Source organism: Oncorhynchus clarkii, chromosome 18 (assembly GCF_045791955.1).
Source record: "Oncorhynchus clarkii lewisi isolate Uvic-CL-2024 chromosome 18, UVic_Ocla_1.0, whole genome shotgun sequence".
Classification (NCBI taxonomy): domain Eukaryota; kingdom Metazoa; phylum Chordata; class Actinopteri; order Salmoniformes; family Salmonidae; genus Oncorhynchus; species Oncorhynchus clarkii.
This window is the reverse complement of record NC_092164.1, coordinates 72,636,803-72,664,302: the sequence shown is the minus strand read 5'-3', so window position 1 is coordinate 72,664,302 and position 27,500 is coordinate 72,636,803. Positions and strand designations below refer to the sequence as shown.

Below are 27,500 nucleotides of genomic sequence, written 5' to 3'. Positions count from 1 at the left end.
TAACATGTTAGGGGTAGGCAGGGTATTAATATGGTAGGCAGGGTATTAACGTGGTAGGGTTAGGCAGGGTATTAATGTGGTAGGGGTAGGCAGGGTATTAATGTGGTAGGCAGGGTATTAATGTGGTAGGGGTAGGCAGGGTATTAACATGGTAGGGGTAGGCAGGGTATTAATGTGGTAGGCAGGGTATTAACGTGGTAGGGTTAGGCAGGGTATTAATGTGGTAGGGGTAGGCAGGGTATTAATGTGGTAGGCAGGGTATTAATGTGGTAGGGGTAGGCAGGGTATTAATGTGGTAGGCAGGGTATTAATGTGGTAGGGGTAGGCAGGGTATTCATGTGGTAGGCAGGGTATTAACATGGTAGGGGTAGGCAGGGTATTAATATGGTAGGCAGGGTATTAACGTATTAGGGTTAGGCAGGGTATTAATGTGGTAGGCAGGGTATTAATGTGGTAGGGGTAGGCAGGGTATTAATATGGTATGCAGGGTATTAACGTGGTAGGGTTAGGCAGGGTATTAATGTGGTAGGGGTAGGCAGGGTATTAATGTGGTAGGCAGGGTATTAATGTGGTAGGGGTAGGCAGGGTATTAACATGGTAGGGGTAGGCAGGGTATTAATGTGGTAGGCAGGGTATTAACGTGGTAGGGTTAGGCAGGGTATTAATGTGGTAGGGGTAGGCAGGGTATTAATGTTGTAGGCAGGGTATTAATGTGGTAGGGGTAGGCAGGGTATTAACATGGTAGGGGTAGGCAGGGTATTAATGTGGTAGGCAGGGTATTAACGTGGTAGGGTTAGGCAGGGTATTAATGTGGTAGGGGTAGGCAGGGTATTAATGTGGTAGGGGTAGGCAGGGAATTAATGTGGTAGGCAGGGTATTCATGTGGTAGGGGTAGGCAGGGTATTGATGTGGTAGGCAGGGTATTAACGTGGTAGGGGTAGGTAGGGTATTAACATGGTAGGGGTAGGCAGGGTATTAATGTGGTAGGCAGGGTATTAACGTGGTAGGGGTAGGCAGGGTATTAACATGGTAGGGTTAGGCAGGGTATTAATATGGTAGGGGTAGGCAGGGTATTAATGTGGACGTCACAGTGTGGTCACTCACACACACGCACGCACGCACGCACGCACGCAGCTACAAGCTCTTCAGTGCTAACCAGGACACAACGCCTTCCTCCCATGGCTGCTCTGCCATCTCTCTGTCTGTGATTGTCGGGGTTGTGCCTGTACTCTGAGACCAGATGACCAGGTAGACCCAGTAGAGGGGTCAATCACTGCGACCTCCCTTCTTATTGTGGAGTATGTTCTTGGCTTCACCATTGTAAGGACGTGTGACTAAGGTCAGGGTTCAAGATACTGCTAGAAATTGAGGTACTGGTAGTTTGAATGACGTTTGCACATTTGTAGGGGGTGAAACTGGCCACTTGTTTGTCCTTGTGCTGTATCCAGAGTTGGCTATTGACCCAGTGTGAACCTGGAGGTAAGACCCATTGTTCAAAAGTGAGTCGGAGTCTGGTTGAAACCAGGCCCATTGTTTAAGAGTGAGTCGGAGTCTGGTTGAACCCAGGCCCATTGTTCAAGAGTGAGTCTCAGTCTGGTTGAACCCAGTTACATTGTTAAAGAGGGAGCCTCAGTCTGGTTGAACCCAGGCCCATTGTTCAAGAGTGAGTCTCAGTCTGGTTGAACCCAGGCCCATTGTTAAAAGAGTGAGTCTCAGTCTGGTTGAACCCAGGCCCATTGTTCAAGAGTGAGTCTCAGTCTGGTTGAAACCAGGCCCATTGTTTAAGAGTGAGTCGGAGTCTGGTTGAACCCAGGCCCATTGTTCAAGAGTGAGTCTCAGTCTGGTTGAACCCAGTTACATTGTTAAAGAGGGAGCCTCAGTCTGGTTGAACCCAGGCCCATTGTTCAAGAGTGAGTCTCAGTCTGGTTGAACCCAGGCCCATTGTTAAAAGAGTGAGTCTCAGTCTGGTTGAACCCAGGCCCATTGTTCAAGAGTGAGTCTCAGTCTGGTTGAACCCAGGCCCAATGTTAAAGAGTGAGTCTCAGTCTGGTTGAACCCAGGCCCATTGTTCAAGAGTGAGTCTCAGTCTGGTTGAACCCAGGCCCATTGTTCAAGAGTGAGTCTCAGTCTGGTTGAACCCAGGCCCATTGTTCAAGAGTGAGTCTCAGTCTGGTTGAACCCAGGCCCATTGTTAAAAGAGTGAGTCTCAGTCTGGTTGAACCCAGGCCCATTGTTCAAGAGTGCGTCTCAGTCTGGTTGAACCCAGGCCCATTGTTAAGGAGGGAATCTCAGTCTGGTTGAACCCAGGCCCATTGTTAAGGAGGGAGTCTCAGTCTGGTTGAACCCAGGCCCGTTGTTAAGGAGGGAGTCTCAGTCTGGTTGAACCCAGGAAGGTCCAGCAAATCAAACGTACAGTAGAGGAGTTGACAGTCTATCACAGAGAGGAGTTGAGTCTATCACAGAGCAGAGGAGTTGACAGTCTATCACGGAGTAGAGGAGTTGACAGTCTATCCCACAGAGTAGAGGAGTTGACAGTCTATCACAGAGAGTAGAGGAGTTGACAGTCTATCACAGAGTAGAGGAGTTGACAGTCTATCCCACAGAGTAGAGGAGTTGACAGTCTATCCCACAGAGTAGAGGAGTTGACAGTCTATCCCACAGAGTAGAGGAGTTGACAGTCTATCACAGAGAGTAAAGGAGTTGACAGTCTATCACAGAGAGTAGAGGAGTTGACAGTATCACAGAGAGTAGAGGAGTTGACAGTCTATCCCACAGAGTGTAGGAGTTGACAGTCTATCCCACAGAGTGTAGGAGTTGACAGCCTATCACAGAGTAGAGGAGTTGACAGTCTATCCCACAGAGTAGAGGAGTTGACAGTCTATCCCACAGAGTAGAGGAGTTGACAGTCTATCCCACAGAGTAGAGGAGTTGACAGTCTATCCCACAGAGTAGAGGAGTTGACAGTCTATCCCACATAGTAGAGGAGTTGACAGTCTATCACAGAGCAGAGGAGTTGACAGTCTATCACAGAGAGTAGAGGAGTTGACAGTCTATCACAGAGTAGAGGAGTTGACAGTCTATCACAGAGAGTAAAGGAGTTGACAGTCTATCCCACAGAGTAGAGGAGTTGACAGTCTATCCCACAGAGTAGAGGAGTTGACAGTCTATCCCACATAGTAGAGGAGTTGACAGTCTATCCCACAGAGTAGAGGAGTTGACAGTCTATCACAGAGCAGAGGAGTTGACAGTCTATCACAGAGAGTAGAGGAGTTGACAGTCTATCACAGAGCAGAGGAGTTGACAGTCTATCACAGAGAGTAGAGGAGTTGACAGTCTATCACAGAGCAGAGGAGTTGACAGTCTATCACGGAGTAGAGGAGTTGACAGTCTATCCCACAGAGTAGAGGAGTTGACAGTCTATCCCACAGAGTAGAGGAGTTGACAGTCTATCCCACATAGTAGAGGAGTTGACAGTCTATCCCACAGAGTAGAGGAGTTGACAGTCTATCACAGAGCAGAGGAGTTGACAGTCTATTACAGAGAGTAGAGGAGTTGACAGTCTATCACAGAGCAGAGGAGTTGACAGTCTATCACAGAGAGTAGAGGAGTTGACAGTCTATCCCACAGAGCAGAGGAGTTGACAGTCTATCACGGAGTAGAGGAGTTGACAGTCTATCCCACAGAGTAGAGGAGTTGACAGTCTATCCCACAGAGTAGAGGAGTTGACAGTCTATCCCACATAGTAGAGGAGTTGACAGTCTATCCCACAGAGTAGAGGAGTTGACAGTCTATCCCACAGAGTAGAGGAGTTGACAGTCTATCCCGCAGAGTAGAGGAATTGACAGTCTATCACAGAGAGTAGAGGAGTTGACAGTCTATCACAGAGTAGAGGAGTTGACAGTCTATCCCACAGAGTAGAGGAGTTGACAGTCTATCACAGAGTAGAGGAGTTGACAGTCTATCACAGAGTAGAGGAGTTGACAGTCTATCACAGAGAGTAGACGAGTTGACAGTCTATCACACAGTTGACAGTCTATCACAGAGAGTAGAGGAGTTGACAGTCTATCACACAGAGTAGAGGAGTTGACAGTCTCTCCCACAGAGCAGAGGAGTGGACAGTCTATCACAAAGAGTAGAGGAGTTGACAGTCTATGGCAGAGTAGAGGAGTTGACAGTCTATCCCACAGAGTAGAGGAGTTGACAGTCTATGGCAGAATAGAGGAGTTGACAGTCTATCACACAGTTGACAGTCTCTCACAGAGAGTAGAGGAGTTGACAGTCTATCACAGAGAGTAGAGGAGTTGACAGTCTATCACAGAGTAGAGGAGTTGACAGTCTATGGCAGAGTAGAGGATTTGACAGTCTATCACACAGTTGACAGTCTATCACGGAGAGTAGAGGAGTTGACAGTCTATCCTACAGAGTAGAGGAGTTGACAGTCTATCCCACAGAGTAGAGGAGTTGACAGTCTATCCCACAGAGTAGAGGAGTTGACAGTCTATCACAGAGAGTAGAGGAGTTGACAGTCTATCACAGAGAGTAGAGGAGTTGACAGTCTATCACAGACAGTAGAGGAGTTGACAGTCTATCCCACAGAGTAGAGGAGTTGACAGTCTATCCCACAGAGTAGAGGAGTTGACAGTCTATCCCACAGATTAGAGGAGTTGACAGTCTATCCCACAGAGTAGAGGAGTTGACAGTCTATCCCACAGAGTAGAGGAGTTGACAGTCTATCACAGAGAGTAGAGGAGTTGACAGTCTATCACAGAGAGTAGAGGAGTTGACTGTCTATCACAGAGTAGAGGAGTTGACAGTCTATCACAGAGAGTAGAAGAGTTGACAGTCTATCACACAGTTGACAGTCTATCACAGAGAGTAGAAGAGTTGACAGTCTATCACACAGTTGACAGTCTATCCCACAGAGTAGAGGAGTTGACAGTCTATCACAGAGTAGAGGAGTTGACAGTCTATCACAGAGTAGAGGAGTTGACAGTCTATCACAGAGAGTAGACGAGTTGACAGTCTATCACACAGTTGACAGTCTATCACAGAGAGTAGAGGAGTTGACAGTCTATCACACAGAGTAGAGGAGTTGACAGTCTCTCCCACAGAGCAGAGGAGTGGACAGTCTATCACAAAGAGTAGAGGAGTTGACAGTCTATGGCAGAGTAGAGGAGTTGACAGTCTATCCCACAGAGTAGAGGAGTTGACAGTCTATGGCAGAATAGAGGAGTTGACAGTCTATCACACAGTTGACAGTCTCTCACAGAGAGTAGAGGAGTTGACAGTCTATCACAGAGAGTAGAGGAGTTGACAGTCTATCACAGAGTAGAGGAGTTGACAGTCTATGGCAGAGTAGAGGATTTGACAGTCTATCACACAGTTGACAGTCTATCACGGAGAGTAGAGGAGTTGACAGTCTATCCTACAGAGTAGAGGAGTTGACAGTCTATCCCACAGAGTAGAGGAGTTGACAGTCTATCCCACAGAGTAGAGGAGTTGACAGTCTATCACAGAGAGTAGAGGAGTTGACAGTCTATCACAGAGAGTAGAGGAGTTGACAGTCTATCACAGACAGTAGAGGAGTTGACAGTCTATCCCACAGAGTAGAGGAGTTGACAGTCTATCCCACAGAGTAGAGGAGTTGACAGTCTATCCCACAGATTAGAGGAGTTGACAGTCTATCCCACAGAGTAGAGGAGTTGACAGTCTATCCCACAGAGTAGAGGAGTTGACAGTCTATCACAGAGAGTAGAGGAGTTGACAGTCTATCACAGAGAGTAGAGGAGTTGACTGTCTATCACAGAGTAGAGGAGTTGACAGTCTATCACAGAGAGTAGAAGAGTTGACAGTCTATCACACAGTTGACAGTCTATCACAGAGAGTAGAAGAGTTGACAGTCTATCACAGAGAGTAGAAGAGTTGACAGTCTATCACACAGTTGACAGTCTATGGCAGTTGCACCCATCTGCAGAACAGGTGTTTTTAACCAGTTTAAAAGGCAAGAAGGCCAGGTTGTACTCTGATTCATTTTGAGGTTGTTACTCCCTTTGAAAGAATGACCAGCGGGATGAAAATAAGGTGTTAAAATATGACGAGGCTGATCCGAGGTTGTTCCGAGGCTGAGTGAAACGTCCCTCCGTGTGTCGTGCTCGTGCTTCAAGTAGATCATCCTTAGGAAAAACTGTCTTCAGGAGAATCGTTGACAGTGGAAAAAGGTGCAGTAATTTCTGTCTTTGTGCTTTTGTTTTGTCTTGAGAGGTTTCAACACTTAATGCAATATCTTAGGGGATGCAGGGGAACGTTTGGAACTCAGGTGGAATTCAAATCCGCGTTTGGGGTTACAAGCATTGCAGCCTTTTAATTAAGGACATTTCCTATGCAGTCATTTACTGTGAATGGAATCTCTGCGAACGCGGCAACGTGGCTTTAAAAGCCGCAATGCCTATAATCCGTGATCGGATTTGAATCCCAGCCTAAACCATCTGTGGTACGTTATTCAGGGGAGAAATAAAAGTTTTCAATTGAATGATATTTGAAGAGTCTTTAAAATGGGAAAAAGGCCCTGAGATATATATCAGTCTGGCTTGTGGTTAAACTAACGGGGGAAAAGAGAGACAGATCTGGGCGTCCTAAAAAGGACTACAGGGATATCTAAAGGAAAGATAGACCTCTGCCTAACTCAACTAAATCACATACTTTTCCATAATTATTTCTCTCCAGAATATTTACATATTTGTGTATAAACCTTTAGTATGTTACAAGAAAAAAACCCACATCTAGCTGGTTAGGCACATGGAGTTGGGAAGAGAGAGAGACAGAGAGACAGAGAGAGACAGAGAGGCAGAGAGGCAGAGAGACAGAGACAGAGAGAGACAGAGAGAGAGAGAGAGAGAGAGAGAGAGAGAGAGAGAGAGAGAGAGAGAGAGAGAGAGAGAGAGAGAGAGAGAGAGAGAGAGAGAGAGAGAGAGAGAGAGAGAGAGAGAGAGAGACAGACAGACAGACAGACAGACAGACAGACAGACAGACAGACAGACAGAGACAGAGAGAGACAGAGAGAGGTTGGACTATTGATATAAAGAGCATATTTGTCAAATAGCAGATACCATTTATACCCTGTGATTTGGACCATACCACTCCTACACGTTAATTAATCAGTTATACCCTGTGATTTGGACCATACCACTCCTGCACGTTAATTAATCAGTTATACCCTGTGAATTGGACCATACCACTCCTACACATTAATTAATCAGTTATTCCCTGTGAATTGGACCATACCACTCCTACATGTTAATTAATCAGTTATACCCTGTGAATTGGACCATACCACTCCTACATGTTAATTAATCAGTTATACCCTGTGAATTGGACCATACCACTCCTACACGTTAATTAATCAGTTATACCCTGTGAATTGGACCATACCACTCCTACACGTTAATTAATCAGTTATACCCTGTGAATTGGACCATACCACTCCTACACGTTAATTAATCAGTCATGCCCTGTGAATTGGACCATACCCCTCCTACATGTTAATTAATCAGTTATACCCTGTGAATTGGACCATACCACTCCTACACGTTAATTAATCAGTTATACCCTGTGAATTGGACCATACCACTCCTACACGTTAATTCATCACATTTGAAAAACGACTTCTGGATATGCCAAATATCTGTAATATTACACAATGCTGTAGTTTATAGTACTATAGTTATAGTTCCACATCTTTCTATGTGTATTTCCTTTACATCTCTACTAATCTAGAAATGTAGGTAAATAACATACTAAAATATACATCTCACATTAAATATTACATTTTCAGCTCATTACATTTTCTGATTATATAAAAGGAATAGCCAGGTCATGATAACAGAATCACCTCACAATTGGGCTTCAAGTATATAGCTCAAAAATACAAGTCAACACACACACTGCAAAACGCAGCCCTTGTTCATCGCAAAATGTCACCCATAATTACGAGTGCAAACACACGGCTTGGAGGGAAATCATATATTTTTTCCCGTTTTTGTCTCTTAAATTCAAATGTTTTTTTTTTTGTTCAAATCCACAGTATTTCAGAGCCCCTTGAAAATTTTCTAGGGCAAAAAAACTCATCAATAATTCCTTTGTTATTGGAGACAGATAAGACCATGTGACCCACCCAGCCTACTGTATGGTACTGTGCCTTCTCTCTGTTTCCGTCCCTCGTTCCAATTCTCTTTTTTTAGAGGGGAAAAGAGAAGGGACATTGAATTATGTTTTAAAAGATTCTGGAGAGGAAGGTTTTAGTGAATTAGACTGGATTTCACTGTATAGGCAACACATGACAAGGCTTCTGAGAGAAATGGAGAGAGAGGGAGACAGGAAGAGAGAGGGAGACAGGAAGAGAGAGAGAGAGACAGGAAGAGAGAGAGAGAGAGGGAGACAGGAAGAGATATATATATATATATATATATATATATATATATATATATATATATATATAATATGACATTTGTAATGTGTTTATTGTTTTGAAACTTCTGTATGTGTAATGTTTACTGTTAATTTTGATTGTTTATTTCACTTTATATATTATCTACCTCACTTGCTTTGGCAATGTTAACACATGTTTCCCATGCCAATAAAGCCCCTTGAATTGAATTGAATTGAATTGAGAGACAGAGATAGAGAGAGACAGGAAGAGAGAGAGAGGGGGGGGGGTGAAAGGAGAGCAAAGAGTTAATCCCTCTCTCCGTTGGAAGGGTCTTGTGCTGAAGTTACATAGAGGGAGGAGGAAGCTGACAGGCAGAGAAATCGCCTGGGGCCCTTGGCAGCTCTTCGATTCATTTGGCCATTTTGCTTGTCGATCCAATCTTGAAAAAAACATTTTTGTTGGAAATGTAATAAATATATCTAAAAAGTACATAAGACTTTTTTTGCTACGTAAGTCTCCTGTTTTTATGAGGCCGATATTCCCCAGTCCCACACACCCTCCTCCTCTGACAGTGATTCTGTGATTATCATTTTGGCCACCAGGGGGTGCCATTGTCTCACAGTGAAAAAGGATCCCCTGTTGTGAAATATCAATATTCTGAAAAACTCTAAAACTAAAAAAAAAAAAAATAAATAATCATACCACCCACCCACTGCCAAACCTTTTACACTTCAGAAGGAATATCTCAAAAAAATGAAAACAGCTTCAAGGTTTTTTGTTTGTTTGTGATGTTCTCTGGCTGTCAAGTATACCGTGCCACACTAGATAGCTGGTGAACAGCATCGTTCAAAACGATGTACAAAAAAAGAAAAACACACTCTCCTTCAAACAGTACACTGCTACCCAGACAGCTGGTAGATTGATGGATGCTCGGGCCAATGGGAAGGAGTCGCGAGAGAATTAAACCTTAGGTGAATGAGTGTTGACCGGGACATGTGTAGGAGGCATGTAGGTTAAAATGAAATCCACAGTTGAATGTTGAGTGAGTGTGTAATAACACAGTCTTCAGAGGATGTAGCCAACTAGCCAAATGGTGTCGAACGGTAGCTAGTTGATATTGAGATTACCTTTAGAGCCTTGGGTGATGTTGAGTGGCCATTTAGAGGGAGAATCTGCTCCATGCCCACAAGAGTGGTTGAGATTTGTGAAGCCCTTATTTCCTGTGAAGATGGAAGCTAGGCTAAGATAGGCTAAGAGGCTAAGATGAGCTAAGAGGCTAAGATAGGCTAAGATGAGCTAAGAGGCTAAAATGGGCTAAAATAGGCTAAGAGGCTAAGATGAGCTAAGAGGCTAAGATAGGCTAAGAGGCTAAGATGAGCAAAGAGGCTAAGATAGGCTAGGCTATTCCAGGCTTGGCTAGGCTACGCTATAGGTGGACAGGCATGCACAGACATGCTACTATTGCATGACTACACCTTTCAGTGACTGTCACTGTATTTTACAGCTCTCTCTCTCTCCCCCCGACTAAGATGAGGGAAATAAATGTGTGTGTGGAGTCAACTGTGATCCCCGTAGTCATCATTCTCGCTACAGATTGTTTGTGTTTGTTTATTGGGGATTCAAAGTTCCAGGGCACAAATGGCTCTCCCCTTCTGTCTTGCCTCGTCCTTGGAATGCCATGACGATGGGACCCAGCATCCCCCAACAGTGACGGCTTGAGAAAGTCAGTATGGCCCATATCGTCATTGGGAGAGGGGGGATCAGTGTATGGAACTTGGGAGAGTTTTGGTTGATCTAGGATCCTCAGAAAATAGGTTGTATCTCCACGTTTAGTTGGTTCCAGTGTTCAGAACTGGGTCTGAGCCTCCAGGATGTAGATCTCAATGGTTGTGGTCGTTCTAGGTTGGGATAGCTAGCTATATCTCTATATTTAGGCTGTCCCAGGCGTCGGGTCGGTTCTGTTCACTGGGATAAAGGGCTGTATCACCATGTTCAGAGCCGGGTCTGAGCCTCTGGGATGTAGATCTCGATGCTGTCGGCGCTCTCCGTGGCTGAGTTCTGTCTGAAGGAAGAGGACCTCTTGGTCTGGAGCAGTCTCCTGCGTGCCTCAGTCCTCTGTCTGTCCCCCAGGTCTAAGGACTTCTCCCGGATAGGCACGGCCCGTCCCACACCCCCGCTACGGGCCATCACCAACACCCCTCCGACTCCTCCTACCCCTCGTTCCACTGAGAGGTCGTTGACGCTGTCAGCACGGAGACTGCCGCTCACTCCCCCAGCTGGCTTCTTTGGTAGTGGGGGAGGAAGCTTCTTGTCATCCTGAGGGAGATGAGGTGGGGGGGGGTGAGGGGGGATGAGGGGGACGAGGGGAAGGGGGGATGAGGGGAGGGGGGATGAGGAGAAGATGGAGATGAGGGGGATGAGAGGAGGGGGGGATGAGGGGAAGGGGGGAGGTGGGATGAGGGGGATGAGGGGAGGTGGGATGAGGGGAAGGGGGGATGAGGGGAAGAGGAGGGGGGGATGGGGGAAGAGCGGGATGAGGGGAAGAGGGAGATGGGGGGATGAGAGGAAGAGGGGAAGAGGGGGATGAGAGGAAGGGGATGAGGGGAAGAGCGGGATGAGGGGAAGAGGGAGGTGAGGGGAAAAGGGGGATGAGGGGAAGGGGGGATGAGAGGAAGAGGGGAAGAGGGGGATGAGAGGAAGGGGATGAGGGGAAGGGGGTTGAGAGGAAGAGGGGGATGAGGGGTGGACATTATGGAAGGATGGAGCAGGGTCATGGGATAATGAGGGAGATGAGGGAGAATGAGGGAAAGGGTTGAGTGAGAAAATGAGAAGATCAAATAGAAGATTGTAGGGGCGGACAGACAAATAATGAGATTAAACAATAAACAATAAACCATTAAACAATACAAAGGTAAAAAAGACAGAATAACGACACCAGTGTCAGGACGTGGATAAACAGAGGAAGAACAATAGTTCATAGATGCTACTGGGAGTGTAGAACTTCCTGTCTCTCCTAAAAACAATATATCAGATGTAAATAAACAACACAGAGCATTTTGTTACGTTTTTACTCATCCATCTACACACAATACAATATAATGACTAAGAGCTGAAATAACTGAAATAACTTATTTACAGAAGTATTCAGACCCTTTGCTATGAGACTCTAAATTGAGCTCAGGTGCATCCTGTTTCCATTGATCATCCTTGAGATGTTTCTACAACTTGGAGTCCACCTGTGGTAAATTAAATTGATTGGACATGATTTGGAAAGGCACACACCTGTCTATATAAGGTCCCACAGCATGTCAGAGCAAAAACCAAGTCATGAGGTTGAAGGAATTGTCCGTAGAGCTCAGAGACAGGATTGTGTCGAGGTACAGATCCAGGGAATGGCTCCAAAACATTCTGCAGCATTGAAGGTCCCCGAGAACGCAGTGGCCTCCATCATTCTTAAATGGAAGAAGTTTAAGACACTTCCTAGAGTCAGCCGTCGGGCCAAACTGAGCACTCGGGGGAGAAGGACCTTGGTCAGGGAGATGACCAAGAACCCGATGGTCACTATGACAGAGCTCCAGAGTTCCTCTGTGGAGATGGGAGAACCTTCCAAAAGGACAACCATCTCTGCAGCACACCAATCAGGCCTTTACAGAAGAGTGGCCAGAAGGAAGGCATATGGCAGCCCACTTGGAGTTTGCCAAAAGGCACCTAAGGGACTCAGACCATGAGAAACAAGATTCTCTGGTCTGATGAAACAAACATTGAACTCTTTGGCCTGAGTGCCAAGCGTCACGTCTGGAGGAAACCTGGCACCATCCCTACGGTGAAGCATTGCCCGGACTTGAACCCGATCGAACATCTCTGGAGAGTCCTGAAAATAGCTGTGCAGCAACGCTCCCCATCCACCCTGACAGAGCTTGAGAGGATCTGCAGAGAAGAATGGGAGAAACTCCCCAAGTACAGGTGTGCCAAGCTTGTAGCTTCATACCCAAGAAGACTCTAGGCTGTAATCGCTGCCAAAGGTGCTTCAACAAAGTACTGAGTCAAGGGTCTGAATACTTATGTAAATGTGATATTTAAGTTTTTTTTTTTTTTTTTTTTTTAATTTACATTTGCAAAAAATTCTAAAAACCTGTTTTTGGTTTGTCATTATGGGGTATTATTGTGTAGAATTGAGGGGGAAAATTTAATCAGTTTTAGATTAAGGCTGTAACGTAACAAAATGTGGAAAAAGTCAAGGGGTCTGAATACTTTCTGAATGCACTGCATTTTAGAAGTTTTGCCATAAAGCTTGGAAACAACACTCAGTCATTTTAGCTCAAACAGGCTCAGTTCCTTTCATTCAGAACTAACACACAGCTTTAGAGCTCAATGCCATTTCGGCTCAAAGCCTCTCTCCTCAATTTCTTATGACGTTGTGCAGTTTCACAGCCAGGGCTTGCTCGCGGGGGCACCATCTGTGCCACTCTCTGACACACCGCCATCTTCACACTCTGGGGAATGACCCAGGATCAGGAGGCAGCAGGGTCAAGCCGACACCCCAGCTCTCACCTTCTTGTCTGGGGGAAGCCTCCAGCCGGAGTCCTTGAGCCTCTGGAGGTGCTGGAACTTGACCCTGACGTCTTCCATGTTGAGCTGGAGCAGGTCCCAGAGCCCGGACAGGTCCTGAGAGGTGGGCTGGGGGTATGCTGAGGGGTCCTGGAGGGGTGAGGGGTGGAGGGAAGGGTAAAAAATAAATAATTCATAAGTAGGGTGGGAATCATAAGAACCAGTTAGGAGAAAACTGTGAATAAACTGTAGAATAAATGGCCAGGGCTATGAGTTCTTCATAGGTAGACAGAGAACACATAGAGAACACAGACACTCCCTAACCATAACCCCTAACCCCTAACCGTAATTGTAACCCCTAACCATAACCCCTAACCCTAATTGTAACCCCTAACCATAACCCCTAACCATAACCCCTAACCCCTAACCATAACCCCTAACCATAACCCCTAACCATAACTAACCCTAAAATAGGCTTTTTCCTTGTGGGGAAATGTCCTCGCTTGTATGAGTTTTTCCCCCCTTGGTTTACTATCCATGTGAGGACTTCTGGTCCCCACAAAGATAGTAAAACCAAAAACATACACACACACACACGAACACACGCACACACGCACGCACACACCCACCCACCCACCACGCTTTGCTGGCACAGACGGAAGAACTGCTGGACCTTCTGAGACATGAGCATCTGGGCACTGCCCACCGCGTTACGGATCAGCTCCAGAACTGGACAGGAAACACACAGGAAACAGGAAGAGGGGGAGTCAGTACACAGGAAGTAGAAAGTAAAACGTGTGTAATTTGTGAGCTGAGGTTTAAACCAGTCCGTATTTCCTATAACTTAGTCCTCTTTCTGACAGTCCCCACCCCTCATCCAACCCCCCCCCCCTTTCCTCACCCTCCTCCGGCAGCTCGTTCTCCTCCGCCTCTCTCTCCATGTTCTGACACCATCCCTCCATCCTCTCCACCTCCATCTGAAGGAGGCGTAGGAAAAACTCTCCGTCTCTCAGACAGGGCGAGGCGCGACCAGAGTCAGGCAGACTCCGGGGGCCCCCCTCCAGTGAGGGCTGGGGTGTACCTGTCCAGCCTCCACGGTCCGCAGCGAGGGGCAGGGGGGAGTGGGCCCGCGGGGGCAGCGGGGGGATCTGGTGGTTGTCTGTAGCGTAACCATCCTGAACATAGTCCTCTCTGTAGGTCCACTGGCCCTGGGTGTGCACCTAGAGACAACCAGTAGCAACAACCAGTTATGCTAGTTGATAAGGTAAGGCTTAGCTCAACATTAAACAACCAGTTATGCTAGTTGATAAGCTACGGTAAGGTAAGGCTTAGCTCAACATTAAACAACCAGTTATGCTAGTTGATAAGCTACGGTAAGGTAAGGCTTAGCTCAACATTAAACAACCAGTTATGCTAGTTGATAAGCTACGGTAAGGTAAGGCTTAGCTCAACATTAAACAACCAGTTATGCTAGTTGATAAGCTACGGTAAGGTAAGGATTAGCTCAACATTAAACAACCAGTTATGCTAGTTGATAAGGTAAGGCTTAGCTCAACATTAAACAACCAGTTATGCTAGTTGATAAGCTACGGTAAGGTAAGGATTAGCTCAACATTAAACAACCAGTTATGCTAGTTGATAAGGTAAGGTAAGGTAAGGCTTAGCTCAACATTAAACAACCAGTTATGCTAGTTGATAAGGTAAGGCTTAGCTCAACATTAAACAACCAGTTATGCTAGTTGATAAGCTACGGTAAGGTAAGGATTAGCTCAACATTAAACAACCAGTTATGCTAGTTGATAAGGTAAGGCTTAGCTCAACATTAAACAACCAGTTATGTTAGTTGATAAGGTAAGGCTTAGCTCAACATTAAACAACCAGTTATGCTAGTTGATAAGCTACGGTAAGGTAAGGCTTAGCTCAACATTAAACAACCAGTTATGCTAGTTGATAAGCTACGGTAAGGTAAGGCTTAGCTCAACATTAAACAACCAGTTATGCTAGTTGTTAAGCTACGGTAAGGTAAGGCTTAGCTCAACATTAAACAACCAGTTATGCTAGTTGATAAGCTACGGTAAGGTAAGGCTTAGCTCAACATTAAACAACCAGTTATGCTAGTTGATAAGCTACGGTAAGGTAAGGCTTAGCTCAACATTAAACAACCAGTTATGCTAGTTGATAAGCTAAGGTAAGGTAAGGCTTAGCTCAACATTATACAACCAGTTATGCTAGTTGATAAGCTAAGGTAAGGTAAGGCTTAGCTCAACATTAAACAACCAGTTATGCTAGTTGATAAGGTAAGGCTTAGCTCAACATTAAACAACCAGTTATGCTAGTTGATAAGCTACGGTAAGGTAAGGCTTAGCTCAACATTAAACAACCAGTTACGCTAGTTGATAAGCTACGGTAAGGTAAGGCTTAGCTCAACATTAAACAACCAGTTATGCTAGTTGATAAGCTAAGGTAAGGTAAGGCTTAGCTCAACATTAAACAACCAGTTATGCTAGTTGATAAGCTACGGTAAGGTAAGGCTTAGCTCAACATTAAACAACCAGTTATGCTAGTTGATAAGCTAAGGTAAGGTAAGGCTTAGCTCAACATTAAACAACCAGTTATGCTAGTTGATAAGCTAAGGTAAGGTAAGGCTTAGCTCAACATTAAACAACCAGTTATGCTAGTTGATAAGCTACGGTAAGGTAAGGATTAGCTCAACATTAAACAACCAGTTATGCTAGTTGATAAGCTACGGTAAGGTAAGGCTTAGCTCAACATTAAACAACCAGTTATGCTAGTTGATAAGCTAAGGTAAGGTAGGGATTAGCTCAACATTAAACAACCAGTTATGCTAGTTGATAAGCTACGGTAAGGTAAGGCTTAGCTCAACATTAAACAACCAGTTATGCTAGTTGGTAAGGTAAGGCTTAGCTCAACATTAAACAACCAGTTATGCTAGTTGATAAGCTACGGTAAGGTAAGGCTTAGCTCAACATTAAACAACCAGTTATGCTAGTTGATAAGCTACGGTAAGGTAAGGCTTAGCTCAACATTAAACAACCAGTTATGCTAGTTGATAAGCTACGGTAAGGTAAGGCTTAGCTCAACATTAAACAACCAGTTATGCTAGTTGATAAGCTACGGTAAGGTAAGGATTAGCTCAACATTAAACAACCAGTTATGCTAGTTGATAAGCTAAGGTAAGGTAAGGCTTAGCTCAACATTAAACAACCAGTTATGCTAGTTGATAAGCTACGGTAAGGTAAGGCTTAGCTCAACATTAAACAACCAGTTATGCTAGTTGATAAGCTAAGGCTTAGCTCAACATTAAACAACCAGTTATGCTAGTTGATAAGCTACGGTAAGGTAAGGCTTAGCTCAACATTAAACAACCAGTTATGCTAGTTGATAAGGTAAGGTAAGGTAAGGCTTAGCTCAACATTAAACAACTCAACACAGAACCTGATCGAGGAAGTTTGTGACTTAAGCTCCCTAAAATAATAAAAGGGTTTAATTCAAAGCAAGTCAAGTTAGTTTAATGGAGAGGATACTTTTAAGTGAAGATTGTAACTTTCTGTTGTTTAATAGGAAGAAGTGGAGGGATTATCATTATGTAATGAATTCCCAATGGAGATGAAGTGGACAGGAAGCACAGTTGAAGTCGGAAGTTTACATACATCATTAAAACTTGTTTTTTAACCACTCCACAAATGTTCTTGTTAACAAAATATAGTTTTGGCAAGTCGGTTAGGACATCTACTTTGTTCATGACACAAGTCATTTTTCCAACAATTGTTTACAGACAGATTATTTCACTTATAATTCACTGTATCACAATTCCAGTGGGTCAGAAGTTTACATACACTAAGTTGACTGTGCTTTAAAAAAGTTGGAAAATTCCAGAAAATTATGTCACGACTTTAGAAGCTTCTGATAGGCTAATTGACATCATGTGAGTCAATTGGAGGTGTACCTGTGGATGTATTTCAAGGCCTACCATCAAACTCAGTGATTCTGAAAATCAAAAGAAAGCAGCCAAGACCTCAGAATTATTTTTAATAGACTGGTTCATCCTTGGGAGAAACACCATGGAACCACGCAGCCGTCATACCGCTCAGGAAGGAGAAGCGTTCTGTCTCCTAGAGATTAACGTACTTTGGTGCGAAAAAGTGCAAATCAATCCCAGAACAGCAGCAAAGGACCTTGTGAAGATGCTGGAGGAAACAGGTACAAAAGTATCTATATCCACAGTAAAACGAGTCCTATATCGACATAACCTGAAAGGCCGCTCAGCAAGGAAGAAGCCACTGCTCCAAAACCACCTTTAAAAAGCCAGACTACGGTTTGCAACTGCACATGGGGACAAAGATCATACTTTTTGGAGAAATGTCCTCTGGTCTGATGAAACAAAAATAGAATTGTTTGGGCATAATGACCATCGTTACGTTTGGAGGAAAAAGGGTTATGCTTGCAAGCCGAAGAACACCATCCCAACCGTGAAGTACGGGGGTGGCAGCATCATGTTGTGGGGGTGCTTTGCTGCAGGAGGGACTGGTGCACTTCACAAAATAGATGCATGAGGTAAGAAAATTACGTGGATATATTTAAGCAACAGCTCAAGACATCAGTCAGGAAGTTAAAGCTTGGTCGCAAATCGGTATTCCAAATGGACAATGACCCCAAGCATACTTCCAAAGTTGTGGCAAAATGGCTTAAGGACAACAAAGTTAAGGTTTTGGAGTGGCCATCACAAAGCCCTGACCTCAATCTAATAGAACCTTTGTGTGCAGAACTGAAATAGTATGTGCGAGCAAGGAGGCCTACAAAACTGACTCAGTTACACCAGCTCTGTCAGGTGGAATGGGCCAAAATTCATCCAACTTATTGTGGGAAGCTTGTGGAAGGCTACCTGAAATGTTTGACCCAAGTGAAACAATTTAAAGACAATGCTACCAAATACTAACTGAGTGTATGTAAACCTCTGACCCACTGGGAATGTGATGAAAGAAATAAAAGCTGAAATAAATAATTGTCTCTACTATTATTCTGACATTTCACATCTTAAAATAAAGTGGTGATCCTAACTGACCTAAAACAGAATTTTTACTGGGATTAAATGTCAGGAATTGTGAAAAACTGAGTTGAAATGTTTTTGGCTAAGGTGTATGTAATCCTCTGACTTCAATTGTCGATAAGTCCTTTAATGATGTACTGAAGTCCCAGTGGGGATGAAGAGGACAGGAAGTAGATAAGTCCTTTAATGAGGTAGTGAAGTCCCAGTGGGGATGAAGAGGACAGGAAGTAGATAAATCCTTTAATGATGTACTGAAGTCCCAATGGGGATGAAGAGGACAGGAAGTAGATAAGTCCTTTAATGATGTACTGAAGTCCCAATGGGGATGAAGAAGACAGGAAGTAGATACGTTCTTTAATGATGTATTGAAAATAATAAACATAAAGCAGCCAAACTGCCGTTGCATATTATCCTTACGCAGGAGCTAGAGATGCTAACTACTACTAGCAAACTAACTAACTATCTACCTAATTGATAGCTAGCTAACTAACCAACAAAATGCTAACTAACTAACTAACTAACTAACTAACGAACTAACAAACTAACGAACTAACAAACGAACTAACTAACTAACTGCTAACAACTGAACAAATACCTGCTAATAAACTAACAAACTAACCAACTAACTAACTAACTAATGAACTGCTAACTAACTAACTAACTAACTAACTACCCAACCAACCAACTAACTAACTGCTAACTAACTAACTAATGAACTAACTAAATAAATAAATACCAGCTAATAAACTAACCAACTAACTAACTAATTAATGAACTAACTAACTGCTAACTAACTAACTGCTAACTAACTAAATACATACCTACTAATAAACTAACTAACTAACTAACCAATGATCTAACTGCTAGCTAACTAACTAACTGCTAACTAATAAACTAACTAACTAACTGCTAACTAACGGAACAAATACCTGCAAATAAACCAACCAACTAACTAACTAACTAACTAACAGACCAACTAACTGCTAACTAACTAACTAACTAACTAACTAACTAACTAATGAAACAAATACCTGCAAATAAACGAACCAACTAACCAACTAACTAACTGCTAAAAAACAAACAAACTAACTAACTGCTAACAAACAAACTAACTCACTAACTGCTAACTAACTAACTCACTAACTGCTAACTAACTAACTCACTCACTCACTAACTGCTAACTAACTAAATAAATACCTGCTAATAAACTAACCAACTAACCAACTAAGTAACTAACCAACTGCTATCCAACTAACTTGCTAACAAACCAACTAGCTCATTTACTTACCAACTAACTAACTAACTAACTAACTAACTAACTAACTAACCCAACCCAACCCAACCACTGACCGTGCGGTGGTACTCTGCGTACTGGTCGGCTGACCCTGGCTCTGAGGAGTGTCTCTGGAAGGAGCAGCCGGACTGGGGGCTCTTATCCTGGGTAGGAACAGCGATGGTGAGGCCTGGGAACTGGAGGCTCTTATCCTGGGTAGGTACAGTGATGGTGAGGCCTGGGTAACCCCCCTCTGGATCCAGGTCTGCCTGGACGCCGGCCGTCACGCTGTTGGAGCGCTTGAACCGAGCACGCCTGGGAGGAGAGGAGGGGAAAGAGGGGAGGAGGGTTGGGCTGTATCTACTGTAAATACACACGGACACTATTCATGCAGAGACAGACAGATGAGGGAGATTGAAGGAATGTTTTCCTTTGTCAGATTCAACTTCGATAATAACTGGGTGTAACCATGACTACTGTGTATACACCCGGAAAAGGGTGAGATTGTGACACCCGGGGACAGAAAGGAAGAGACAGAGACAGAGAGAGACAGAGAGAGACAGAGACAGAGACAGAGCGAGAGAGAGAGTGAGAGCGAGAGAGAGAGAGAGAGAGGGAGAGAGACAGAGAGAGGGAGGGGGACAGAGACAGAGACAGAGACAGAGAGAGAGAGAGACAGAGACAGAGACAGAGAGAGAGACACAGAGAGCGAGAGAGACAGAGACAGAGAGAGAGACAGAGAGAGAGACAGAGAGAGAGACAGAGAGAGAGACAGAGACAGAGAGAGAGAGAGACAGAGACAGAGACAGAGAGAGAGACAGAGAGAGAGACAGAGAGAGAGAGAGCGAGAGCGAGGGCGACAGAGCGAGAGAGCGAGAGAGCGAGAGTAGATATGAAGGCAGTGAGGAAGAATACAACTCCTCTCTTAGACTTGGTGTAAAAAAAAACAATATTTCTCCTTACAGTGGAGTGAGCTGTAAAGCCATTTGTTAACCTTTAATGTGTGTTATTAAGCTGTAATTATAACAGTACCTCTTGTCTTCCTCCACCTGCACTCCTATAGAGTGAACCTCTCTCAGAGCCTTGCTCTCCGCGTCCGAGTCTGTCAGGGTCCCCGTGCTGTCCACCTGACACACAGGGTCAAAGGTCAGATTTCATTCAAACAAACAACACAGTGAAATAAACAAACAGAAACATGGGAATAAATTATATCTCTATAACAAAAAAATGACACGTAAAAAAGCCCTCCTCAAACCTGTACAGCGATAGAAGGCCTCCAATTCCTTCCTCTTCCCTCCGTCTTGTTCTCCTCCTGTCCTCCTCCTCTTCCTCCTCCTCCTCCTCCTCCTCCTCCTCCTCCTCCTCCCATCTTACTCAGCACCATACTGTTCTGTGGGAGGGAGGCAGACTTCCACAGACTCCCCCCTGCCCGCCTCATATCCCTCTCTCCCCTCTCCCTTCCCCTGGGCCCCTCCAGGAGACTATCCGCGGAGCCACTATGTTTGACTCTGATGGGTCCCTGTCCTCCTCCTCCATAGGACATCAGCTCACGCCCGCCCCGGAGGACCCCGTCCAGACTCTCGGCTGAGTTGGAGTGCTGGTGGGAGCGGCCTTGTCCTGGTCCTGTGTAGTAACCTCCTTCCCTGGATCCCCTGGAGGTCTGACCAGACACCACAACTACGGAGACAGAGACAGACAGGAGATACATGATGTTGTTGGACTGGATCCCCTGGAGGTCTGACCAGACACCACAACTACAGAGACAGACAGGAGATACATGATGTAGTTGGACTGGATCCCCTGGAGGTCTGACCAGACACACAGGCAGAGTTACAAAGAAAAAGCCACACTGTCCAATAAAAACAAAATAATAGGATATGCAAAAGAACACAGACACTGGACAGAGGAACTCTGCCCAGTCTGAGATATGGCTTTTTTCTTTGCAACTCTGCCTATAAGGCCAGCATCCTGAAGTCGCCTCTTCACTGTCAACGTTGAGACTGATGTTTTGCGGGTACTATTTAATGAAGCTGCCAGTTGAGGACTTGTGAGGCCTCTGTTTCTCAAACTAGACATTCTAATGTACTTGTCCTCTTGCTCAGTTGTGCACAGGGGCCTCCCACTCCTCTTTCTATTCTGGTTAGAGCCAGTTTGCGCTGTTCTGTGAAGGGAGTAGTACACAGCATTGTACGAGATCTTCAGTTTCTTGGCAATTTCTCACATGGAATAGCCTTTATTTCTCAGAACAAGAATAGACTGACGAGTTTCAGAAGAAAAGTCTTTGTTTCTAGACATTTTGAGCCTGTAATTGAACCCACAAATTCCGATGCTCCAGATACTCAACTAGTCTAAAGAAGGACAGTTTTATTGCTTCTTTAATCAGGACAACAGTTTTCAGCTGTGCTAACATAATTGTAAAAGGGTTTTCTAATGATCAATTAGCCTTTTAAAATGGATAAACTTGGATTAACTAACACAACATTGGAACACAGGAGTGATGGTTGCTGATAATGGGCCTCTGTAGATATTCCATAAGATATCAGCTGTTTCCAGCTACAATAGTCATTTACAACATTAACAATGTCTACACAGTATTTCTGATCAACTTGATGTTATTTTAATGGACAAAAAAAAGAGCTTTTCTTTCAAATACAAGGACATTTCTAAGTGACCGCAAACTTTTGAACGGCAGTGTATATATACTATATACGTATTTCATTTTTTGACCCCTTTTCTTTACCAATTGATTGTTCCATCGCTGCTACGAACTCAGGAGAGGGTGAAGGTCGAGAGCCGTGCGTCCTCCGAAACACAACCCAACCAAGCCGCACTGCTTCTTGACACACCCGGAAGCCAGTCGCACCAATGTGTCAGAGGAAACACCGTACACCTGGTGACCGTGTCAGCATGCATGCGCCTGGCCGGCGTGATGGGACAAGAAAACATCCCTGCCGGCCAAACCCTCCCCTAACCCGGACGACGCTGGGCCAATTGTGCGCCGCCCCATGGGTCCCCTGGTCGCGGACGGCGGCGACAGAGCCTGGACTTAAATCAGGATCTCTAGTGGCACAGCTAGTACTGCGATGCAGTGTCTTAGACCACTGTGCCACTCGGGAGGCCTCAATCCTCCACAAGTTTACCCATTCACTCATCCAAATCTCACTCATCCAAATCTCACTCATCCAAATCTCACTCATCCAAATCTCACTCATCCAAATCTCACTCATCCAAAATGTTCTGAATTTATGCAAAAGGTGCATTTAGACTTAGTTGATTTACCATCAGTGATTCCCAGGTCGACAGAGTGGCTATGGTGTTGCCTGGGTCGTCCCAGGGCAGGCTGGCCTGTGTTCTGGAAGTAGGTATCCTGGGTAGACTCTGTACTACTCTGAGCCCTCACAGAGATGATAGGCTTGGACATACGAGGAGGGAGGGGGGGAGGGCCACCCTTACGGTATGGAAAAACTGGAGAGAGAGAGAGAGAGAGAGAGAGAGAGAGAAGGGAGGGCGAGGAGGGAGATGGAGAGGAAGATGAAGGGTTAGAGAGAGAGATATGAGAGGGAGGGAGAGAGAGAGAGAGGGAGGGAGAGAGAGATGGAGAGGGAGGGAGAGAGAGATGGAGAGGGAGGGAGGGAGAGGGAGGGAGAGGTGGAGAGAGGGAGAGGGAGGGAGAGAGGGAGACAGTGGGAGAAAGAGAGGGAGATGGGGAAAGATACGGAGAGAGGAAGAATATAATCAATAGTTACTATCTGAATCTAAACATTGAAGAATGATACCAAAATCAAGGGTATGAAAAGAGAGAGAAGGAAGGAGAAGGATGAACAGAAAGCGAAGGAAGAATAGAGACAGAGAGAAGAAAGATATTGTAATCACTGCCATTTGAAAAACCAGCTGCTAAAATACATCCTCCATTTTAGAGACAGAAGCCCATGTGGTGTGGTGCATGTTGTGAGGAGAGAGAGAGAGAGAGAGAGAGAGAGAGAGAGAGAAAGGAGAGAGAGAGAGAGACAGAGAGAGAGAGAGAGAGCGAGAGAGAGAGATACAGAGAGAGAGACCGATACAGACAGAGAGAGAGAGAGAGAGAAAGGAGAGAGAGAGAGAGACAGAGAGAGAGAGAGAGAGAGAGAGAGAGAGAGACAGACACAGACACAGAGAGAGAGATAGAGAGAGAGAGAGAGAGAGAGAGAGAGAGGGAGACAGATACAGAGAGAGAGAGACTGAAAGAAAGATAAACAGAGCGAGAGAGAGAGAGAGAGAGACAGAGAGAGAGAGAGAGAGAGAGAGCGAGACAGAGACAGCGAGAGACTGAAAGAAAGATACAAACAGAGCGAACGAGAGAAAATTGCGAGAGAGGGAGAGAGAATAAATGAGAAAGCTGTCAGTATCTTCCTCTGAATACAGTATGTCTGTTCCTCTGAGCTAACTGTACTATTTTCTTAAGAAGATAAAGCCATTTCCTGTGAGGAATATTGAAATGAGGAACCTCAAGCACACACAGTCCTCTGCAGTGGATACACAGCGTTTTTAAACGCTTTGCTCCCCTAGCTTCTTCATTTCCGACCCACTTGTCTCAGGAAGAAGTGATGAGCCTCACCTAAAAAGAAAAGCTCTCTGCTTGGGTGTGTGTGTGTGTGAGTGAGTGTGTGAGTGAGTGTGTGAGTGTGTGAGTGGGTGGGTGTTGTGAGTTAGTGAGTGAGTGTGTGTGTTGTGAGTGTTGTATTTGACTCTTCACAGCAGCTTTGATAAATCTCTGGGGGATTTTCAGGTCTAAGCCAGAAAATATGAGCCCTGTAAAGTACTGATGATAGCTCACTGGAGAGAGACACATAGGACACGCACACGCACGCGCACGCTCACACACACACACACGCGCACACGTGCACGCGCACACGCACGCACACGCGCACACGCACGCACACGCGCACACGCACACACACACACACGCACACACACAGTAGATTCTAGACGACAGAAAATAAGATTGAACGACAGAGAAAGAAAACAAAGGGAAAACGGAAAGAGAACAGATGAGAGATAACGAGGAAGAGAGAACTCTGAGGAGAGTTAAAGGAAATGAAATAGAGAGTATGAACACAAGAAGGATTAGACATCAGAGAAGAAAAGGTGAGAGTGAGATAAAGTTAAAGAGTGAGAGATGTTTGGCCCGGGGGTGTCCTCGGATGGGGCCACAGTCTCTCCTGACCCCTCCTGTCTCAGCCTCCAGTATTTATGCTGCAGTAGTTTATGTGTCAGGGGGCTAGGGTCAGTTTGTTATATCTGGAGTACTTCTCCTGTCCTATTCGGTGTCCTGTGTGAATGTAAGTATGCTTTCTCTAATTCTCTCTTTCTCTCTTTCTTTCTCTCTCTCAGAGGACCTGAGCCCTAGGACCATGCCTCAGGACTACCTGGCATGATGACTCCTTGCTGTCCCCAGTCCACCTGGCCGTGCTGCTGTTCCATTTTCAACTGTTCTGCCTTATTATTATTCGACCATGCTGGTCATTTATGAACATTTGAACATCTTGACCATGTTCTGTTATAATCTCCACCCGGCACAGCCAGAAGAGGACTGGCCACCCCACATAGCCTGGTTCCTCTCTAGGTTTCTTCATAGGTTTTGGCCTTTCTAGTGAGTTTTTCCTAGCCACCGTGCTTCTACACCTGCATTGCTTGCTGTTTGGGGTTTTAGGCTGGGTTTCTGTACAGCACTTTGAGATATCAGCTGATGTAAGAAGGGCTTTATAAATAAATTTGCTTTTGATTTGATTTGATTTGAAAGAGAGAGGGAGAGACTGAGATTTCGGTTACTGGCCCAATGCTCTAACCACTAGGCTACCTGCCACCCCAGGAGAGAGGGAGAGATAAAGTTAGAGAGGAAGAGATAGAGGGAAGGAGGGAGGGAGAAACAAAGAGAAGGAGAGAGGGAGAGATGAAGGGAAGGAGAGAGGGAGAGATAAAGGGAAGGAGGGAGGGAGAGATAAAGGGAAGGAGAGAAGGAGAAATAAGGGAAGGAGAGAAGGAGAGATAAGGGAAGGAGAGAAGGAGAGAAGGAGAGACAAGGGAATTAGAGAAGGAGAGATAAGGGAAGGAGAGAAGGAGAAATAAGGGAAGGAGAGAAGGAGAGATAAGGGAAGGAGAGAAAGAGAGATAAAGGGAAGGAGAGAGGGAAAGATAAAGGGAAGGAGAGATAAAGGAGAGATAAAGGAGAGATAAAGGAGAGATAAAGGGAAGGAGAGATAAAGGGAAGGAGAGAGGGAGAGATAAGGGAAGGAGAGAAGGAGAAATAAGGGAAGGAGAGAGGGAGAGATAAAGGGAAGGAGAGAGGGAGAGATAAAGGGAAGGAGAGAGGGAGAGATAAAGGGAAGGAGAGAAGGAGAGATAAGGGAAGGAGAGAAGGAGAGATAAGGGAAGGAGAGAAGGAGAAATAAGGGAAGGAGAGAGGGAGAGATAAGGGGAAGGAGAGAAGGAGAGAAGGAGAGATAAGGGAAGGAGAGAGGGAGAGATAAAGGGAAGGAGAGAAGGAGAGATAAGGGAAGGAGAGAAAGAGAGATAATGGGAAAGAGAGAAGGAGAGATACAGGGAAGGAGAGAAGGAGAGATAAGGGAAGGAGAGAGGGAGAGATAAAGGGAAGGAGAGAAGGAGAGATAAAGGAGAGATAAAGGAGAGATAAAGGGAAGGAGAGATAAAGGGAAGGAGAGAGGGAGAGATAAGGGAAGGAGAGAAGGAGAAATAAGGGAAGGAGAGAGGGAGAGATAAAGGGAAGGAGAGAGGGAGAGATAAAGGGAAGGAGAGAGGGAGAGATAAAGGGAAGGAGAGAAGGAGAGATAAGGGAAGGAGAGAAGGAGAGATAAGGGAAGGAGAAATAAGGGAAGGAGAGAGGGAGAGATAAGGGGAAGGAGAGAAGGAGAGAAGGAGAGATAAGGGAAGGAGAGAGGGAGAGATAAAGGGAAGGAGAGAAGGAGAGATAAGGGAAGGAGAGAAAGAGAGATAATGGGAAAGAGAGAAGGAGAGATACAGGGAAGGAGAGAAGGAGAGATAAGGGAAGGAGAGAGGGAGAGATAAAGGGAAGAAGAGAAGGAGAGATAAGAGAAGGAGAGAAGGAGAGATAAGGGATGGAGAGAGGGAGAGATAAAGGGAAGGAGAGAAGGAGAGAAGGAGAGAAGGGAAGGAGAGAAGGAGAGATAAAGGGAAGGAGAGAGGGAGAGATAAAGGGAAGGAGAGAAGGAGAGATAAAGGGAAGGAGAGAAGAAGAGAAGGAGAGATAAAGGAAGGAGAGAGGGAGAGATAAGGGAAGGAGAGAAGGAGAAATAAGGGAAGGAGAGAGGGAGAGATAAAGGGAAGGAGAGAGGGAGAGATAAAGGGAAGGAGAGAAGGAGAGATAAGGGAAGAAGAGAAGGAGAGATAAGGGAAGGAGAGAGGGAGAGATAAGGGGAAGGAGAGAAGGAGAGAAGGAGAGATAAGGGAAGGAGAGAGGGAGAGATAAAGGGAAGGAGAGAAGGAGAGATAAGGGAAGGAGAGAAGGAGAGATAACGGGAAGGAGAGAAGGAGAGATACAGGGAAGGAGAGAAGGAGAGATAAGGGAAGGAGAGAGGGAGAGATAAAGGGAAGGAGAGAAGGAGAGATAAGAGAAGGAGAGAAGGAGAGATAAGGGATGGAGAGAGGGAGAGATAAAGGGAAGGAGAGAAGGAGAGATAAGGGAAGGAGAGAGGGAGAGAAGGGAAGGAGAGAAGGAGAAATATGTGAAGGAGAGAGGGAGAGATAAAGGGAAGGAAATAAGGAGAGATAAGGGAAGGAGAGAAGGAGAGATAAGGGAAGGAGAGAGGGAGAGCAGGAGAGCAGCTGGAGACAGTGAGTAATGATGATAATAATAAACATTCCAGTCATCGTTATGGAGACAGAGGAGAGAGAGATTAAACCAGGGAGGGAGATAGAGAGAGGGAAATGGAGAGATGGAGAAATGGAGAGAGGGAGATAGAGAAATGTAGAGAGGGAGATAGGGAGATAGAGAGAGGGAGATGGAGAAATAGAGAAATGGAGAGAGGGAGATAGAGAAATTTAGAGAGGGAGATATAGAGAGAGAGGATACAGAGTACGGAGGAATGACTAGAGAGACTAGCCCAGCGGTGTGTGTGGGAACAATCCTATTAGGATGAGTTGTATTTCCTGACCTGAAGACTTGAGTTCTA

General features: G+C 45.1%; 1 protein-coding gene across 1 annotated transcript in view; it reads right to left on the bottom strand.

Annotated features, from left to right (window-relative positions):
- Positions 1-10,417: 10,417 nt before the first annotated feature.
- LOC139372804 (disks large-associated protein 3-like) overlaps positions 10,418-27,500 on the bottom strand; it is a 42,947-nt gene continuing 25,864 nt past the window's right edge. Inside the window, exons 5-12 of the mRNA XM_071112609.1 lie at positions 22,594-22,779; positions 20,570-20,991; positions 20,347-20,441; positions 19,392-19,629; positions 13,875-14,193; positions 13,611-13,702; positions 12,977-13,123; positions 10,418-10,741 (exon numbers count right to left, since the gene is read on the bottom strand). Coding sequence (XP_070968710.1) covers positions 10,418-10,741; positions 12,977-13,123; positions 13,611-13,702; positions 13,875-14,193; positions 19,392-19,629; positions 20,347-20,441; positions 20,570-20,991; positions 22,594-22,779 — 1,823 coding nt within the window. The remainder of the gene's footprint in view (positions 10,742-12,976; positions 13,124-13,610; positions 13,703-13,874; positions 14,194-19,391; positions 19,630-20,346; positions 20,442-20,569; positions 20,992-22,593; positions 22,780-27,500) is intronic.